The sequence below is a fragment of the Puma concolor genome, chromosome B4 (genome assembly GCF_028749965.1).
Source record: "Puma concolor isolate L17-30 chromosome B4, mPumCon1.1.hap2, whole genome shotgun sequence".
In the NCBI taxonomy this organism is placed as follows: Eukaryota; Metazoa; Chordata; class Mammalia; order Carnivora; family Felidae; genus Puma; species Puma concolor.
Window position 1 is genome coordinate 121,650,609 of NC_141673.1, and position 19,410 is coordinate 121,670,018.

Here is a 19,410-nt window from a genome sequence, read left to right on the forward strand (position 1 = left end):
TTAAGAGAGAGAGAGAACGAGCAGGGGAGGGGCAGAGAGAGAAGGGGACAGAGGATATGAAGCAGGATTCATGCGGACAGTAGAGAGCCCAATGTGGGGCTTGAACTCACGAACCACGAGATCGTGACCTGAGCTGAAGTTAGATGCTTAACCAAATGAGCTACCCAGGTGCCCCGGGAATTTTGCTCTTTTTAACTGTGGTTTCCTTAATGTCAATCTGTTTTTCGTCTTTTTCTGCTTTTAAGCTCTCTTTTTCTTTAATGTTCTGCAGTTTTACCATGAGGGGTCTGGTTGTAGATTTCTTTTGTTGATTCGGTTTGAGATTCATTGTGCTTCTTGGAAGTGGAGATTTGTTTCTTTCATTAGTTCTAAAAAGTTTTCAGTTACTATTTGTATTTTGCCTTAACTCTACTCACTTTTTTGAAACTCTGATTAAATATATGCTATGCCCTGTCCTTCTAACCTCTATATTCCATATTTTTTCTGTAATATTTGGCCCAGCTTTCTCTTTGAGCTGCATTCTAAATAGTATATTCCATTCTGTCTTTCAACGTATTAAGTATTTTTTCACATATGTGTATATTTTTGTTAAAATTTTCTTCTGAATTTTAATTTCACTTATTATATTTCTCATTTTCAAGAAATGCACAAATAAATTCTGTTTGGTTTGTCTTTCAAATATGTTTACTGTCCATCCTCAAGCTTCTTGCTTTTATTTCTTGAAATATGTCATATGCATTGATTTCATGTTTTATGACTGAAAATTCCTAGGTCTGAAGATTTAGAGGGTCTAGTGCTACCCTTTCTTCTGGCAGCCACTTATGATATATGTAAAGATTTTTGATGATGAGCTGTTCAGTTTCTCTGGAGCCTTATTTACAAAAAAAAAAAAAAAAGGAGCCTGGGCTGAAGAGGAATTCTTACGTTAAAGATTTTAATGTGAGGGGCGCCTGGGTGGCTCAGCCGGTTGAGCGTCCGACTTCGGCTCGGGTCATGATCTCACAGTCTGTGAGTTCGAGCCCCGCGTCGGGCTCTGTGCTGACAGCTCAGAGCCTGGAGCCTGTTTCGGGTTCTGTGTCTCCCTCTCTCTCTGCCCCTCCCCTGTTCATGCTCTGTCTTTCTCTGTCTCAAAAATAAATAATAAACGTTAAAAAAAAAAGATTTTAATGTGATTCTCTCAATCACCACGAGCACCATCACCATATTATTACATTACATCAAATGCTTTCAGCTTATGGTGTTTCAGACCACAGGCGTGAATTCAGCTTACAAACAACATGGGCTAGGTTAGGAGTTTTCAGGAGAGATTTTTTATTTCCTTCAAATTTTCCTTGCAAACTGCTTGGGAGAACCTTACTTGAAGTTGTATTTAACCCTAACTGTGGTTCCAGCCTTGTGGTCCCAGATTTATCGTGGAGTGGACACTTGTCACTACTCATCTTAGGTGGACCTTGGGCTCCAGAGTCGTAGGAACCTTTGACAACTCTTGCATTCATTCAGTAAGTCTGACGAATGCCTTCAAGGTGAATGGTAGCTCCAGGATGGAAACCTTGGGTGTCCAACTTCCCTTAGACTGAGATATGAACATTCTTGTGTGTGTGTGTGTGTGTGTGTGTGTGTGTGTGTGTGTGTGTTTCACCAGCTAATGGCTACATTTAAGAATATAAGAAGCGGAAATCTTATTTGGATTTAAATGCTGCTCTTATATTTTAATCACCAGTAATCTTTCCATGTCACATCCATAATCCCTTCGCATTTTATCTTACCTGATTCTTTTCCAGAGACTCCTGCCTGTGTTTCCTAGAGACCATTTACTCTTTTTTTTTTTTTTAATTTTTTTTTCAATGTTTATTTATTTTTGGGACAGAGAGAGACAGAGCATGAACGGGGGAGGGGCAGAGAGAGAGGGAGACACAGAATCGGAAGCAGGCTCCAGGCTCCGAGCCATCAGCCCAGAGCCCGACGTGGGGCTCGAACTCACGGACCGCGAGATCGTGACCTGGCTGAAGTCGGACGCCCAACCGACTGCGCCACCCAGGCGCCCCAAGAGACCATTTACTCTTATACTCTACTGGTGGGCCCAAAAAGCTTAATGAAGTTTTCATCTAGATCTCTTCATAGATCTTTTTAAAATTATACACTTCTTCTGATTTCAGTATACTGTTGAACTGATTCTACAGTGTTTTCATAGTCCCTGTTTTATTTACCCTTTTCTCATCCTTGACAGGGTGAGATGTGGTGAAACCCGATATTATCAACTGTGTTCTTTTGTGTATTGCTTAAATCTGTCCTTCACATTTACGGCTGGAAGGCAGGTTGGTGTGCACAGCACCTATTTCTGACCCCAATTTTAGCAGGATTTTTACCATTTTCAGCCCTACCATAGAGGTTACATTTTCTCCTACACTTGCACTTAAAGATACGAGACTATGGAGTACCTTAAAACTTAAATTCCCAGCAGTCATACAGTTGATACTGGCTTCTTTTATCATATTCATGAAAGACTTGAAGGTACTGAGGGAAGAAACTAGGAGAAGAATTTTCTAGACATGGAAAGGCCCATTTGGAAGGCTCTAATAATGGAAGTGTGCCCGGCATGCTCGAAAAACAGCAAAGTGTCTGGTGTGACTGGAGCAGAGGGGGCAAGAGAGAAAATATAATAAATGTCGTCAAAGGAATAATAGGTTTTTGACTTTTTTTTAACTCGGAGTAAAATTCGGAGCCTTTCAGAGTTTAGAGCAGAGGAATAAGACAATCTCACTTAACATTTTACGAAGGTCACTGTTGCCATTGACAAGAGTAATTTTTTTTTAATGTTTATTTATTTGTTTTGAGAGAGAGAGAGAAGGGCGGGGTGCAGAGAGAGAGAGAGAGGAAGACAGAGAATCCCAAGCAGGCTCTGCGCTGTCCTGCCTTGTAGAGCCTGACACAGGGCTCAATCTCACAAGATCTCAATCTCAATCTGCAAGATCATGACCTGAGTTGAAATCAAGAGTTGGATGCGTCACTGACTGAACCCTACCCAGGCGCCCTTCACTTAACATTTTAAAGGAGCAACTCGGGCAGTTCTGGAGAGCTCAGGGGGGGGGAAAGAAGCAGGTCAGGAAGCCATGAAGTGTGCTGGTGACAGACAATGGTGTGACCTGAACTGCCGTAGTGAGTAGAGGGGCAAAATGAGGTAGATACATGCCTGCAGTACTAGGTAGTACTAGGTACTGTGCAGTACTCGATTTTAGGCATATGTAGCAGACTAAAGCAGATCTTAAAAACATAGTACTTATTCAAATTACTTAGTACTTAGCAGGAGAAGGAACACACAAGGTATACTGTGCGTCATTTTTTAAATTATTTTTTAATGTTTACTTATTTTGAGAGACAGAGACAGAGCACAAGCAGGGGAGGAGCAGAGAGAGAGAGAGAGAGAGAGAGGGAGACACAGAATCCAAAGCAGGCTCCAGGCTCTGAGCTGTCAGCTTAGAGACTGACACAGCACTTGAACTCACGAACCACAAAAGCATGACCTGAGCCAAAGTCAGACTCTCAACCGACCAAGCCACCTACCCAGGCACCCCTTCACTTTGAATCTAAGATGTGCTTAACATCGTTTCAAAATTTGCTAAGTCTCTAAAAGAGAAAAGTGCCGCCAATTATACTGTGACACTCCATCCATTGCAAGATACGTCCAATTTTAGGGATGTTAAAATACCAGAAAACTATGCCTTAGAATCAACAAAATAGGATATCACGTAGCACCACTTGCAAATTAAAAGGCACCCACGAAATTACATGTTTTTGCAAGAACGTATCCAAATAAAACACACACATAAAATATTTAAATTGTTTCCTTGGGGTAGTAGCAAAGAGTGGGAGTGGGTTCTGGGGAATAGAAAAATACATACAAACACCCCTGTGTGTGGACACGTATGCATGCACACAAATCACCAAGATGATTTCCTTTGAATAGGGAAAATGTCACATAAATGCACAGTATACATCCATGGATCTCAGACCTCTTTTTTTTTTTTTTCAACGTTTATTTATCCTTGGGACAGAGAGAGACAGAGCATGAACGGGGGAGGGGCAGAGAGAGAGGGAGACACAGAATCGGAAACAGGCTCCAGGCTCTGAGCCATCAGCCCAGAGCCTGACGCGGGGCTCGAACTCCCGGACCGCGAGATCGTGACCTGGCTGAAGTCGGACGCTTAACCGACTGCGCCACCCAGGCGCCCAGACCTCTTTTTTTTTGATAAACACGTGTAATGTTCCTTTGGTCCTTTTTTCACCTGGACATGTTTAATGTCGTAATGTACTTTGCGACATATGATGCTGGCGACAATTCTGCTTGCTTGCTGCTGCTCCTGAACTCCTGGAAGAGCTACTTTCGGTTTTTCACCATTCAGTTCCCGGGGAATCAGGATTACCACCGCCATAGCTTGCCAGAAGTAGGAGGTCCCGAGGACAAGCCTGTGACACCTGGCCAGTTACAAATTCTAAACCCCAAATGGGGTGGAGATCATCAAAAGGAGGCCGAATCAGGAGACAGGGGATAGCAATACCTGTGAGCGCAGCATAACAGAACGTGTAGACTTGTTAAATCACGAAATTATCCACCTGAAACTAATGTAACATCGTGGGTCAGCTGTACTCAAAAAAGGAAAATGAAAGAAAAGGAAGAAGAGTCAGAAAAGACATTGAAGAAACCATTTTTCTTGAATTTTCTCTCAAGGTAGTCCAGATAAGGGAGGGAGTCTGTCTATTCCATGGGTATCAAGGAAAGGATTTCCCCAGCCATATTTAAGCAAATAAATCAGGACCTTAGTTTTCAGATCTTAGTTAATTAAGGGTCGAAGAACGTTGTACATCATTTGACTTGATGATCCTTTCCTCTTGAAAACACAAAACATACCTTCTGTGCCTTTCAGAAATTAAAACCTTTATTTGTGGAGTCTAAAATGAACCTGATAACAGACCGTACTTCCTCTTCAAGCGATCATACACCTGTGGTAGGTACATTATTTGTTCTCTGTTAAACATTTAATCAGTTGCTATTATCCACCCTCTGTAATGAAACCTTTTGGTTTACCTGCAGCTAGACAACAAGGACACGGATGTAGTCAGTGATCAGACATCTTTTCCCCCATCACCAAAAGGTAAGTATCATTATTGCTGGAAAAAACAGTTCACACGCAGAACGGGCACTTAGTCTAGATTGAGATTTCCTTCTCGTTGTTATCGCGAGGCATTGGGAATTCTGGGTGGATGCTTTCTTCCGCCAGTTTATGAAACGAATACTTGGATATGCTGAATAAAAGAATGCTAATACGCATTTCTGAATATCAATCCCTGCTAACTGAAAATGAATTTAATCGCACTTCAAAACTAGAAATGGTCTCAGTTGAGATCTTTTTCTATTCTACTAAACTATCACAAACCTGAAGTTCGTGTTGAATTCCCATTTGTCCATTTCAAGAACCAGAAGAAAAGTATGTCTATTTCTAGCATACTTTATGCCCTATGGGTCCTGACGGGGCTTCAAATTGAATTCTTTTGGAACCAGAAGTATGTTTTGTCCATAGGCTTCTGGAGGTTATTTCTTTAAGAAATAACCATGCTTCGTATTCTCTAATAAACAAGTTAGGCGAACAAAATATGACATTATTCTATTAGTTTGCTGATGATAAACAAAGGGTGTCAGTAATTTCTGTTTTTCTGTCTGGGAATGGTTAAAAGTAGACTTCTGTAATGAATATTTATGCAAGGGAGAAGTGTGGGATAAGAGGTTTTAAATCCTGGGCCCTAATTTTAAAATCTGCTTTTTGAAACCTACATTGTGCTTTAGCAGAGGGGAACCTTTCTTCTGGGTTTCCATGCAACAGAGAGGCTTTTTCTTTAGTGCTTATATTGTAGGTAGTGTCTGTTCTAGATGTACCTGCCCTGGGTACAGAGAAATCTTCCAACAATCATAAGGCTGTTTGCTTCCTGGGCTGCCGTTTACATTATAAGAACACCAGACTCTAAAGCATGCAGCTGCTAGCTTGCAGAATGGCAATCTTTTCTTTCTTTTTTTCTTTCTTTCTTTCTTTCTTTGAGAGAGAGCATGCGTGCACACGCCCATGCACGCACACAGATGGAGGAGGGGCAGAGAGAGAGGGAGACACAGAATCGGAAGCAGGCTCCAGGCTCTGAGCTGTCAGCACAGGGCCCAACGTGGGGCTCCAACTCACAAACCGTGACATCGTGACCTGAGCCAAAGTTGGACGCTTAACCGACTGAGCCACCCAGGCGCCCCAGAGTGGCAACCTTTTAAAGGCATCTGAAGTTAAATAAGTTTAGATCAATTAAATAAGATCAGACCTGTTGAGTCATTGGAAATTCTAACCCACACAGCAAGTTACTTCTGAAACATCATAATGTATTAGGGTAAGAGAGGCTCTCAGGATTTACTCTAAAAATCCAGATTGTCGAATTTGGAACCTATGGGTTGCCTGACATTTTAATTATAGAGTTTAATTAGCAGCAACATTCCATTCCCCAGAAATCCAGTTGACGATTTTGCATCCAAAATTGATTTTCCATTTTCCAAAGGTCCATTCAAAGTAGCACAAATTAACCTTGATGGCCACCTAGTATACACGGTAGCTCCGGCCAAAACAAATGCTGTCACTCTCTTTCCTCAGCCCTGAAAATGCAGGGTTATTTCCACCCTTCATTAACCTGGTCTTTTGTTTTACTAAATAAAATCGAATGTAAATGCTTTTTTATGATCCACAATCTTGCGATACTCCACAAAGCTCTCCCATCATTCTGAACGTTTATCTGCATTGCACTGGAGATGTATGTGACCGTGTTCACACCAAACATCTCTGGACAAAACCCCCGAAATTGCTTTCTACTAAATCTCTGATACAACTTTGACATGCCGCGTTGTTCCCTTTGAAGATAGCGTGGGGAAATAATCCAGTTAATAAAAGTCTCTTGTTAAGTGGATTCCAGTTAATCCAAAATTTACTAAAAATACATATTTTTTTCCTAAATTTTTTGTTAATGTTTGTTTTTGAGAGAGATACAAAGACAGAGACAGAGTACAAGCAAGGGGAAGGGCGGAGAGGGAGACACAGAATCCGAAGCAGGCTCCGGGCTCTGAGCTGTCAGCACAGAGCCCTATGCGGGGCTGAAACTTGTGAACCTCAAGATCATGACTTGAGCCGAAATCGGACGCTTAACCGACTGAGCCACCCAGGTGCACATAGAAATACATTTTCTATTTTTAATGAATGGAAATGAATAAATGAATGCCAGGAGGAAAACTGAATTATAAATTTGCTAATTCGGGGAGTAAATGAATCTCACTAGCACACAGGTTACTCCCTTCAGGCCCCCAGGAAATAGTTTAGTACATTTCTAGTATTTTCGAGCACAAATTCACAAATACATGATGAAAGAGCTGTTTAGTTACATTATGATTTTCTATAGCATGGGGGATTACTGTAACCTATCTGGTGATAGACCCCCAAATCAAACTCTTTAAAGTCAGTGTTGTATTGAGTTCTGTTTTTTAGAACATGCAAATCAAATATTAATATTCTAAATACTTACTGAATACTTAGCCTCCATGTTAACAGAATCCTCAGTGTTACATCAGAGAACCCGAGAGGTTATTAGATCGTACTTTCGCACCACAAGGTACTTTTAATACTTGTGCATGGCTAACATTTAGTGGAAGTAGGCGCTGTTGTAAATGTCTTTCACGTTTTAGCTCTAGTCCTCACAAAGCCCTAGGAGGTTGGCATTCTTGCTTTCCCCCCGGTCTACAGAGGAGACAGTGGGATACAGAGAGTTTTAGTAGGCTACCAGAGTTGTGCCACACCAGGTGGCACAGCTGGATTCAAACCCAGAGAGTGTGGCCCCAGAGCCCTGGCTTGTCACCATCCAATTATATTGACTGACCCCAAGACGTATGCGTGACATGAGCCCCGTTCTCAACCACACGCAACGGGGAAATGAGGGACGTTAGAGAGAAGCCATGGAGGCCAACAGACTTCAGTTCACATCCCAGCTCCAACCACTCGCTTACTGACATCATCTCAATTCCCTCTGCTCTGTACCATGGGATGGTGACCCCACCTCATGGCTTTGCAATAAGGATTACACGAGATACATGCTATGTGCCTAGCGAACCCCTCTCCTTACCTTTCCTCCTGAGCTATTGACCAAATTATCCCCAAGTTCCCCAAGTAAAGTCCGCGAACCTACCTTTTAGCCCATCACACGAGTCATAATGTCCTCAGCACGAGGCTACTCCGGTGATTTAAAAGAACTAGTCTCTCCTCTAATTCTTCAGTAATTACCTTTCTACCAGCCGGGAGCATAAGAATAAAATTGACCATTCGTATCAAAGCACACAGTAGGCATTTTGAAAACGGTGACATTAAACATAAAGTATAGTTTAAAACGATGTTATATCAGGGGACACATCTCTTCTAAGCAGCTTGAAAATAACTTTTTGTGTTGTGGCAAGTTTTAATCCAAAAAATTCTAAAGAGAACAAAAGAGAATCATTCATGCGACATAGAAAAAGAGATCGCTAAAAAAAGAGAGAGAGAGAGAAATACATTTTTGTCAATATAAGAGAATAAAAAATGAGGTATGATACTATCTGCAAAATTTCAAAGCAGTTTTTACGCAGTAGTAATTATCCCAAGAGAGCCCAGGTAACATTATTAATTTGTTTGCTACTTAGCGGTGATAAAATTTGGGATCTGAACTGCCCATTGTATACTGTGGACTGCCGCAGATTTTATGTACTCAAGAAGACCTTTCTCACAGCCCAGTAATTAGGTGCTATTGACATTGTAATCTTTGGAAATGTCCTTAATGAGCCCCAAAGACACGAATCTCATAGATAAAACCTCAAAGTAACACTGACCCTTTAAGTGGCTTGTCAGCAAGAGAAAGCTCAAACATAAATATCTGAAACACAGGAGACACCCAAATTTAAACCTAGATTACATTGTTTTGTTCATTCTCTGAGACTTTCAAGGAAGACATATTGAAGAGGTGATTTTAAAGGCTTTTAAAGAATAGTGGAACAATTGTAATATATTTGAAATCATTCAAAAATCTTTCTTTTCACCCTTTGAAGCTCTGGACTCGAAAAGTATTTTTTTTCTAAATGTGTTTTCCACCAACTTGTAAAGACACATGTTCATGGAGAGTGGAGTTCAGTGACTCCTGTTTTTGTTGTAAACACAAAAATAACTTTACAAATCATGTAAGAAGTTGGAACTTACGTACAAAAAATGAAAAGCAAAAGAAATTTCAGACATAATGTTAGCATTATTTTATATATTGCTTCTAGAGTGTAACTATAATTAATATAATTTAGTAAGGTTTTCAAATTCATGTTCAAATGCATATTTTGTAATATTACTACATACACTACATATATGCATAATCAATATATAACATCATCTACCGTGTAATTGATAGCCATTGTGGCTATTAAAAAATGTTAGAAGAAGGAATTAATCCATCAATACGAGTTAATACCAGGACCAAGCTGATTTACTAAACATAATATGTTAAGGGGTCCGTAAATGTTAATGGAAACTTCTCTACTATTTCCCTATTGTCACCAATTACCTATTATTCAAATGGTCTGTTTCCAAGTTATATATGTGATCCTTACCTTTAAGATTTGGGCTGATTCTCAACGACCTTTCCTTAGGAATGTTGCTTGCTCTTCATACCTATATTCTAGAGATATGTTCTACTCAAGGTCTGGGATTTAGGAGATTAGATGATATTAAAGCCTGGACGATCAGCAGTGTGTCTCTTAAAACACCTTCCCGAATACCATGCATTCTCAGTAGCATAGAAAAGAGTCAAGATGACCAGTTGGGTTAGAGAACTAATCACAAAAATCAGAGGTTCTCTGTGTTACTGAGGCTCTGTCCATGGGTTAGAGGGGGATTGAAAAATGTGAAAAAGGAAAATGAAAGGTAATCCATCCTTTGAAAATACAGTGTTAATCTTTGAAATGAGTAAGCCAGCAAGTTACTTTGAATTTGTAAGATCATGAATCTTTGAGTTGGAATGGAGTAGAAAAGAGGGTGAAGACTAATACATATTCTGAAAGTACTTTATTAATTTGGCATCAGGGCTGTCTTGTGTTAATTTAGTCTGGTGATGCTTTTAAGTATATGTGGGCAATGTTTCATTTAACAAATGCCACAACACACGTTCGTCATTGTGCCCCAAACTGATAGGTAGAGCTCTCCAAAGTATAAAGCGTGAGACAGGAACGCTTTCTGGTGCGCACTGTTAGTCACGCGTTGGACCACGAGTTGGAATTCAGCAGCCTCCCTGGATCTCGTGAACATTATTTTATCCCACACCTTAGCTGCCTGCCTGTTAGTTACGAGGCCTTATAAACCATATAAGCCTCTGTGGTGGTAACGAAGTATTGAGAAAGGGTTTAATTAGTGCAGAGACAGTGGGGATTAATTTTTAAATTTAGGAGTGGTTCTGTTACAGAAATGACAAAATGTTACAAGATATTGTGTATAGATTCATGCAAATTTGTGGGCATATCAAGTACACCCTTAAGTGGGCTTGAAATGATATCTTGGGGTGCAATAGATATCGTATGAGTATTACTTTCAACTGGAGGGACCCCAAGTTTGGAAACTGAGGAAACTGAACTCTGTTGATTCTAATAGCTTGTCTGAAAGTCTCTTAGCGTGTCTGTTTAGACAATCACATCTATAATTTTGAAAACTTGTGTCTTCCAATCTTCATATAGCGATTATTTTTTCTTTCCTTTTTTATTTTTATATTTTTAACTTTTTAAAATGTTTATTTATTTTGAGAGAGAGAGAGAGAGAGTGAGCGCGAGTGGGGGAGGGAGAGGGGCAGAGAGCACGAATCCCAAGCAGGCTCCAAGCTGTCAGCACAGAGCCCTACATGGAGTTCGAACTCATGAACCCTGAGATCACGACCTGAGCGGAAACCGAGACTCAGACACTTCACCGACTGAACCACCCAGGCGCCCCTGTTTTTTTCTTTTTCGTATTGCACTGGCTAGGATTGTCACTATGATGCTGAACAGAGAAGTCAGGGACACCCTTCTCTTGTTTCTCTCTTAATAGGACCAATTTTGAAGTGTCACTATTGCAATATATTGCAATATATTACAAGAATTAATTATATTCTCTATGCTGTACTTTCTATCTCTGTGACTTATTCTTTCCATAACTGGAAGCCTGGACCTCCCCACTCCCCTTCACCCATTCTGCCCATTTCCCCACCTCCTTTGCCTCTGGCAGCCATCAGTTTGTTCTCTGTATTTATAGGTCTGATTCTGCTTTTATTTCATTTTTTTCCTTTATTTTGGTTTTCAGACTCCACATGTAAGTGAAATCATTTTGTCTTTCTCTGTCTGCCTTATTTCACTCAGCATAATGCCCTCTAGGTCCATCCATGTCAGCACAAATGTCAAGATCTCATCTTTTTTGATGGCCGAGTGATATTTATTATATATACCATATATATACATATATATACATAAACATATACATATATATATTCATTATATATACTATATGTGTATATGTATATGTAAATATATGGCATATATATATTCATTATGTATACTGTATATGTATATGTATACATATATGTATACGTATACGTATATGTATATGTATATGTATATGTATATGTATATGTAAATATATGGTGTATATATGTGTATATATGGTATGGGTGCCCGGGTGGCTCAGTCAATTGAGCGTCTGACTTCAGCACAGGTCACGATCTCACGGTTTGTGAGCTCAAGCCCCACCTCGGGCTCGCTGTTGTCGGCCTGTCAGTGCAGAGCCCGCTTCAGATCCTCTGTCCCCCTCTCTCTGCCCCTCCCCCACTTGTTCTCTCTCTCTTAAAAAATAAATAAAAACATTAAAAATATATATGTGTATATTTATATAAATAACATCTTCCTTACCCACTTACCATATCTATCAATAGACACTTGGGTTGCTTCCATATCTTGGCTATTATAAATAATGTTTCAGTAAACATAGGGGTGCATACATCTTTTTGAATTAGTGTTTTTATTTTCTTTGGTAAATACCCAGGAGTGGGATTACTGGATCATATGGTATTTCTATTTTTAATATTTTGAGGAACCTCCGTACTGTTTTCCACAGCGGCTTCCCCAACAATTTCCACTAACCGTGCACAAGGTTTCTTTTTCTCCACATCCTCACCAACACTTGTTATTTCTAGTCATTTTGATTTTAGCCACACACATGTGTCTCACTGCTGTTTTGACTTGCATTTCCCTGATGATTAGTGATGTTGAACATATTTTCATGTGCCAGTTGGCCATATATATGCCTTCTATGGAAAAATGTGTATTCAGGTCCTCTGCCCGTTTTTGATCAGATTATTTGGGGGTTTTTTGGCATTGAATTGTGTAAGTTCTTTATGTATTTTGGATATGAACCCCTTGTCAGATGTATCATTTGCAAATATCTTCTCCCATTCAGTAGGTTGCCTTTGTTTTCGTTGGTTTCCTTCGCTGTTGCGTTTTATTTTGGAGTAGTCCCAATAGTTTATTTTTGCTTTTGTTTCCCTTGCCTCAGGAGACATATCTGGAGAAATGTTGCCATGGTCAATGTCAAAAAAAATTACAAGCTCTATTTCTTTTCTTTTCATGTATATATTTATGTATATTTATATGGTTTTGTGTATTTTGTTCTGGCCTATTTTGCATCATAATTTTTTTAATGGACGCTATCAATTATTTCTGTGATACACATATTTCAAAGTTTTTGTCGGGCTATGTTATCAACTAAAATTTATCTGGAGTGAATTCAGATAATTCACAGCTTATCTTGCTATTGTCTTTACAAGCATTCTATTCTTTTGTTTATTTTGGAATTTTGGTTTTCAGGCTCACTTCCTTCCCCCTTCCTCCCTCCCTCTGTCTTTCTCTCTTTTCTTTTGTTTTTCTCTTCTCTTCTCTTTTCTTCTCTTCTCTTTTCTTTTCTTTAATTTTCTTTTCCTTTCTTTCTCTCCCCACCTGAATACAGCTCTGTGCCTGCTTCCACTATGCTAGTCTCACTCCTAGTCCAAAACCAGTTCTTCTAAGTTTGGGGGTTGCCTGTGCCACTGTGACATTAGGGTCTTGAAGCCTCCAAGCCATCAGGTGGCTTGGTTCAGTTCCTCTGTGTGAAGTAGTTTTTGCCTTTGAGCCTCCCTAGGCCCAGAGCTTTCTATAAAGCCATAGCCCCAGATTAGAAACTATTTTTCTGGGTTTTTTTTTTTTTTCCTCCCACAGTATCCTTTCATTCAAGCTACTGCCTTTGAGGAGTGAATTTCTTCTTTTACCCAACATGGAGCACATTTAGCCTTTTTGACCATACAGGAGCTCTGGGGCGTCTGAGTGGCTCAGTCGGTTAAGCATCTAACTCTTGATTTCCACTCAGGCCATGATCTCACAGTTCGTGCTTTTGAGCCCCACGTTGGGCTCCATACTGACAGTGTGGAACCTGCTTAGGATTCTCTCTCTCTCTACCCTCCCCTGCTCATGTTCTCTCTCTCTCTCTCTCTCTCTCTCTCTCTCTCTCCCTCTCTCTCAAAATAAATGAATAAGCTTAAAAAAAAAAAAAAAAAAAGGAGCTCTATTCCTGGCTGTCATGAAATCCTACAGCCAGAGCCCATAGGCCTGTGGTTTCAGCCCCTGTGTCAATTTCCTAGGGCTGCTGTAACAAAGTACAGCAAACTGGGTGATTTAAACTACACGAATGTTATTGTCTCACAGTTCTGGATGATAGAAGTTTGAAATCAAGGTGTTAGCAGGGGCGTGTCTTCTGACAGCTGTGAGGGAGGCGAGGGAGAACCTGTTCCATGCTTCTCTCTGAGCTTCCGGTAACCTCGAGTGTTCCTCGGCTTGTCAATGGCATTTCCCCTGTGTCTTCACATTGCCTCCCCTCTGGGTGTGTCTGTATCTGTGTCCAAATTTCTCCTTTTCATAAAGACACAGACATATTGCATTAGGGCCCACCCTGAAGACCTCATCTTAACTTGATCGTCTACATGACCTTATTTCCAATTACGTTCAATTAGTACACTCACAGGTACTAGGACTTCACCATCTTTCAGGGAGACACAATTCGATCCATAACAACCTGGTTCATTGCTTTACATGTCTTTACCAGAAAAATGTTTATCTTATCTTGCCCATTATGTCTTTCTGGTCTCTCTTTTGAAATTTTATTTATCATGGAGCATAGGGTATACTAGATCGTAGACTCACTGTTCTAAGAACATTTTGTCTTGTAAATTTATGGCCACAATTATCATTGTCTCATACACCAAAAGTGTGCATTAAGATATTTATGAATATAAAAGGAATATATAAATATATATTATATATTTATATTTGTAAATATATTTTAAAAGAATACCTTTTTAAATTTTTTTAATGTTTATTTATTCTTGAAAGGGGGGGGGCAGGGAGGGGCAGAGAGAGGGAGGGAGACACAGAAACTGAAGCAGGCTCCAGGCTCTGAGCTGTCAGCACAAAGCCCAACGCGGGGCTTGAACTCACCAACCATGAGCTCATGACCTGAGTGGAAATCAAGACTCAGATACTTAACCAACTGAACGACTCATGTGCCCCTGGTTTATTTCTTAAATTCCATATATGAGGGGCGCCTGACTGGTTCAGGAGGTATATAGCATGCGACTCTAACTCAGGGTCATGAGTTCAGGCCCCACATTGGGCGTGGAGCTTACATTTTAAAAAAAGACAAGAAAAAATTCCACATATGAGTGAAATCATATGATATTTGTTTTTCTCTGACTTATTTCACTTAGCTTTATACTCTCTAGCTCCATCCATGTTATTGCAAATGGCAAGGTTTCAATTTCATTCTTTTTATGGCTGAGTAGTATTCCACTGTGTGTGTGTATATACACACACACACACACACGTATATATATACATACATGTATGTATGTACATATATGTATATAATATATATAATATATAATTATATAATACATATAACACATATATACATGTATGTAAATATATGCATACATGTATGTATACACATATATACATGTGTATATATACATACATGTATGCATATATATATAGAGAGAGATGAATAGATAAAGAAGATGTGATATCACATCTTCTTTATTCATCAGCCAGTAGACTGTTTGACTATTGCAAATAATGCTGCAATAAACATAAGGGTGCATGTATCCCTTTGAATTAGTGTTTTTGTATTTTGGAGGTAAATACCCAGTAGTGCAATTACTGTAGTTCTATTTTAAAAATTTTGAGGAACCTCCACACTGTTTTCCACAGTGGCTGCACCAGTTTGCATTCCCACCAACAGTGCAAGAGGTTCCCCTTTCTTCACATCTTTGCCTGACCTGTTGTTTCCTGTGTTGTTGATTTCAGCCATTCTGACAGGTGTAAGGCTCATTGTAGTTTTGATTTGTATTTCCCTGATGATCAGTGATGTTGAGCATCTTTTCATGTGTCTGTTGGCCATCCGTAGGTGGTCTTTGGAGAAATGTCTGTTCATGTCTTCTGCCCATTTTTTAAATGGGTTATTTTTTAGAAGTTGAGTTGTATCAGTTCTTTATATATTTTGGATACTAACCCTTTATCGGATATGTCGTTTGCAAATATCTTCTCCCATTCCGTAGTTTGCCTTTAAGTTTTGTTGATTATTTCTTTTGCTGGGCAGAGACTTATTTTGATGTAGTCCTAATAGTTTATTTTTGCTTTTGTTTCCCTTGCCTCTGGAAACATATCTAGAAAAGTGTCACTATGGACAATGTCAGAGAAATTGCTGCCTGTGCTCTCTTCTGGGATTTTTTATGGCTTCAGGTCTCACATTTAGGTCTTTAATCCATTTTGAGTTTCTTCTTGTGAATGGTGAAAGAGAGCATGGTCCGGTTTCATTCTTTTGCGTGTGGTTGTCCAGTTTTCCCAATACTATTTGCTGAAGAGACTGCTTTTTGCCCATTGAATATTCTTTCTTGCTTTGTCAAAGATTAATTGACTATATAGTTGTGGGTTTCCTGAGTTTTCTGTTCTATTCCATTGATCTGTGTCTATTTTGATGCCAGTACCATACTGTTTTGGTTACTCTCACTTTGTAATATAACTTGAAATCTGGAATCGTAATACTTCCAGTTTTTTTTCCTCAAGATTGCTTTGAGGTCTTTTGTGGTCCCATATTAATGGAATGTGTTTCCATTTCTTTGTGTTGCCTTGAATGTCTTTTATCAGTGTTTTACAGTTTTCGGAGTACTGGTCTTTCACTTCTCTGGTTCAGTTTATTCTTAGGTATATTACTATTGTTGGTGCAACTGTAAATGGGATAGTTTTCTTAAATTCACTTTCTGCTGCTTCATTATTAGTTATAGGAATGCAGCAGGTTTCTGTACATTGATTTTGTCTCCTGAAACTTTACTGAATTCATTTATCAGTTCTAGTAGCATCTTTGGTGGATTCTTTAGAGTTTTCTATGTATAGTATCAAATCATCTGTAATTAGTGAGAATTTTAGTTCTTGCTTATCAGTTTGGATGCCTTCTATTTCTTTATGTTTTCTAATGAAACCCTTAAAAACTCTCTGTTGCATCTTAGTAAAAGTCATTTTTGCTGGTCTTCTGCCTATGAAATAGGCAATGAGTTACCTTTTCCAGACAAGAATGCATTATGGGTTGAACTATGTCCTCTGCTCCGAAAAGATGTTGAAACCCTCACCCACAATTCCTGTGAATGTGACCTTACTTGTAAAATAGGGTCTTTGCAGATGTAATCAAGTTAAGGTGAGGTCATTAGGTCATTAATTCATTATGACTTGTGTCCTAAGAAGAGGGAAATTTTGACACAGACACACAGGGAGAATGCCTTGTGGTGGCAGAAACAGAGAATGGAGTGATGTAGCTGGAATCCAAAGAACATCAAAGGAGGATGGCTCCCACCAGAATTTAGGGAGAAGAAGGGAAGATTCTCCTGAGTCAGAGAGAGAGCATGGTCTCACCGACACCACGATTTTGGACTTTCAGCCTGCAGAACTCATGTGAGGGAATTAATATCTGGTGTTTTAAGCCATCCACTTTATGTTACTTGGTTCCAGCAGCCTTAGGAAGCTAATACTTGAGGCAATTGAATAACTTCCGTGACGTCCACGTTAACTAGAGGGACAGCCACTGTCCCAAATGAGTTCAGTGACTTTATGTTTCCACTTTGCATTACATGTTCTGCCGTTAATTTTCACCATAAAGGAGACATTTCCCCTTGATTGATTAGAAACTTAACTTCTTCCAAGCTGCAAAACACATTCTAGCATTAAGGAATCAAATGTGATAAGCCTTGCGTATACATTGTGTATAAATTTGCCTGTCACTTTCCTGGCAGTCAGTAAGTGATCAACAAATGTGTAATAAAACTGAATCCGAAGTTCATTCCACTGAGACTTCTACTGTTATCAACTTAGGTTGCTAATGCACAAAGTCCCTACTTGTCCTCAGACTAAAGGGTGTCACCGAGGTCCCTGTGCCCTCTTCCTATAAACATGTCCATGCCTCCTTTTCTTACTCATTCCTTCCCTTCCTCTTCAAGCAAGTGCCTCTGGTCCTCCTACCTTAAATGTTAGCCCTCCGGAGAGCAATCAGAGCCTGCTTTCTCTCCTTCCTTGCCCTTCTCCAGGTTACTCTACTTGGCCTTCTGGCTTTACATCTCACAGACACAGCTCTTACCTAGGTCATCGGAATCCTTCAGATGCGAAACTGGTTTCCAGTTCTCTCACTTGACGGCACGCCAGCGTGTTACTAGTGAGCCTCCCTTAATTCTTAAGATGCTCTCCTTTTGACTTCCAAGTCACCAACCTGTTCTAATTCTCCTCCTATTTCCCGGAGCTCCCTGCTCTGTCTCTCCTGGTTACTCAGCTCTGCCGGTGCTTTGAGTATTAAAGTGCCGGAGTCACTAAAGATTTTAATTTTGGGGTCGCTGTGACACACTTTGTTTGCCCCTGCTTAATCGGTCAATAAAAATCGGTGGCTTTCAGGATAAAATCAAGTTTTTCAGTTTAGCATGTAAGACCTTTCATAAGAGCTCCCTTTCCCCTACATGGGCTCTCTAATCTAGTCGTAACAAACGACTTACTGTTCCCTGCTATTCCATGCTATTCCATGCTTCTGTGCCTTTATACGTGCCTTCACCTAGGTGGCAGGTCTTGCGCCTGGTCTTGCTGCACTCACTCGTCTTCTGTGGTTAGCTGGCCATCTGCTGCGGTGACAGGGTGACTGGATCTTGTATTTCTTATCACTGAGCAGGCAAACTGAGTCTTGTGATCAGATGCGCTCAGGGTTCTTAAAAGCAGCAAAAGAAAACAAGCTCCAATGCACAGGGACCGTTCAAGTCTCTGGTGGCACCGCCTTTGCTCCTGGCCCATTGGGCAAAGCCAGTCTGACGACCAAGACCAGATTCTATGTTGGAGGAGCTGCAAAGGCCATGGATGCCAAGGGAGCCACCCTGCTTACCTTTACTGGGTTTCACCTTCTCTTTGTTACTCCATTCGCTCATCCATTGGACAGGTGTTATGATCACCTACTATAAGTTAGGCTCTGAGGATGCGGGGTCTTCTTAGTGCTTGGAATTTATATTCTTTTTCTTAAAGTTTACTTATTTATTTTGAGATAGAGAGAGAGCACGCGCATGTGTACAAGCGGGGAGGGGCAGAGAGAAGGACAGACAGAATCCCAAGCAGGCTCCGCACCATCAGCACAGAGCCCTATGTGGGGCTCAAGCCCACGAACTGTGAGATCATGACCTGAGCCGGGATCAAGAGTCAGACGTTTAACCATCTGACTAGTCCACTCAATAACAGTAATACCAGGATTTAAGGTGGTGCAGTGAGGTGGGGTGGGCCTGAGAAGGCCTCTCCACTTCCCCATTTCTGCAGAAATTGCCACCTCGTTACTCAGAATGACCTACTTATGGCCTCCTCCCCCCAAATAGGGAGGGGGAATTGGAGGAAAGTGGTCAAAAGACACAAACTCCAGTTTTGAGATAACCAAAACTGGGGATGTATATAGATCTTAAAAGTCCTCGTCACAAGGAGAAAAACGTTTTGTTTCTCTTCTTTTTCAAAATATCTGTATGCGATGACAGCCGTTAGCTAAATTTACCGTGGGACTCATTTCACACTATACGTTAAGTCAGGTCCTCGTGCTGTACATGTGAAACTTACACAGGGCTGTATGTCAATTATAGCCCAATAATGCTGGGGTGGGGGGGAGGATAATCAAAAGCCAAAATAGAGAAACAAAATATAAAATGTTTATAGTGTGTCTGTTTCAAAAATAA

The 19,410-nt window shown here is 40.2% G+C and overlaps 1 protein-coding gene across 3 annotated transcripts in view; it reads left to right on the forward strand.

Moving 5' to 3' along the window:
* The window catches only part of CB4H10orf67 (chromosome B4 C10orf67 homolog), a 165,692-nt gene that overhangs the window by 135,594 nt on the left and 10,688 nt on the right, over positions 1-19,410 (forward strand). For 2 of the 3 annotated variants that reach the window (XM_086714749.1, XM_025930708.2), the window contains exons 15-16: positions 4,923-5,003; positions 5,090-5,150. In XM_086714749.1, coding sequence (XP_086570875.1) covers positions 4,923-5,003; positions 5,090-5,150 — 142 coding nt within the window. Of the gene's footprint in view, positions 1-4,922; positions 5,004-5,089; positions 5,151-19,410 lie in introns of those variants that run through there. The other variant, XR_015253987.1, reaches the window with a different exon arrangement.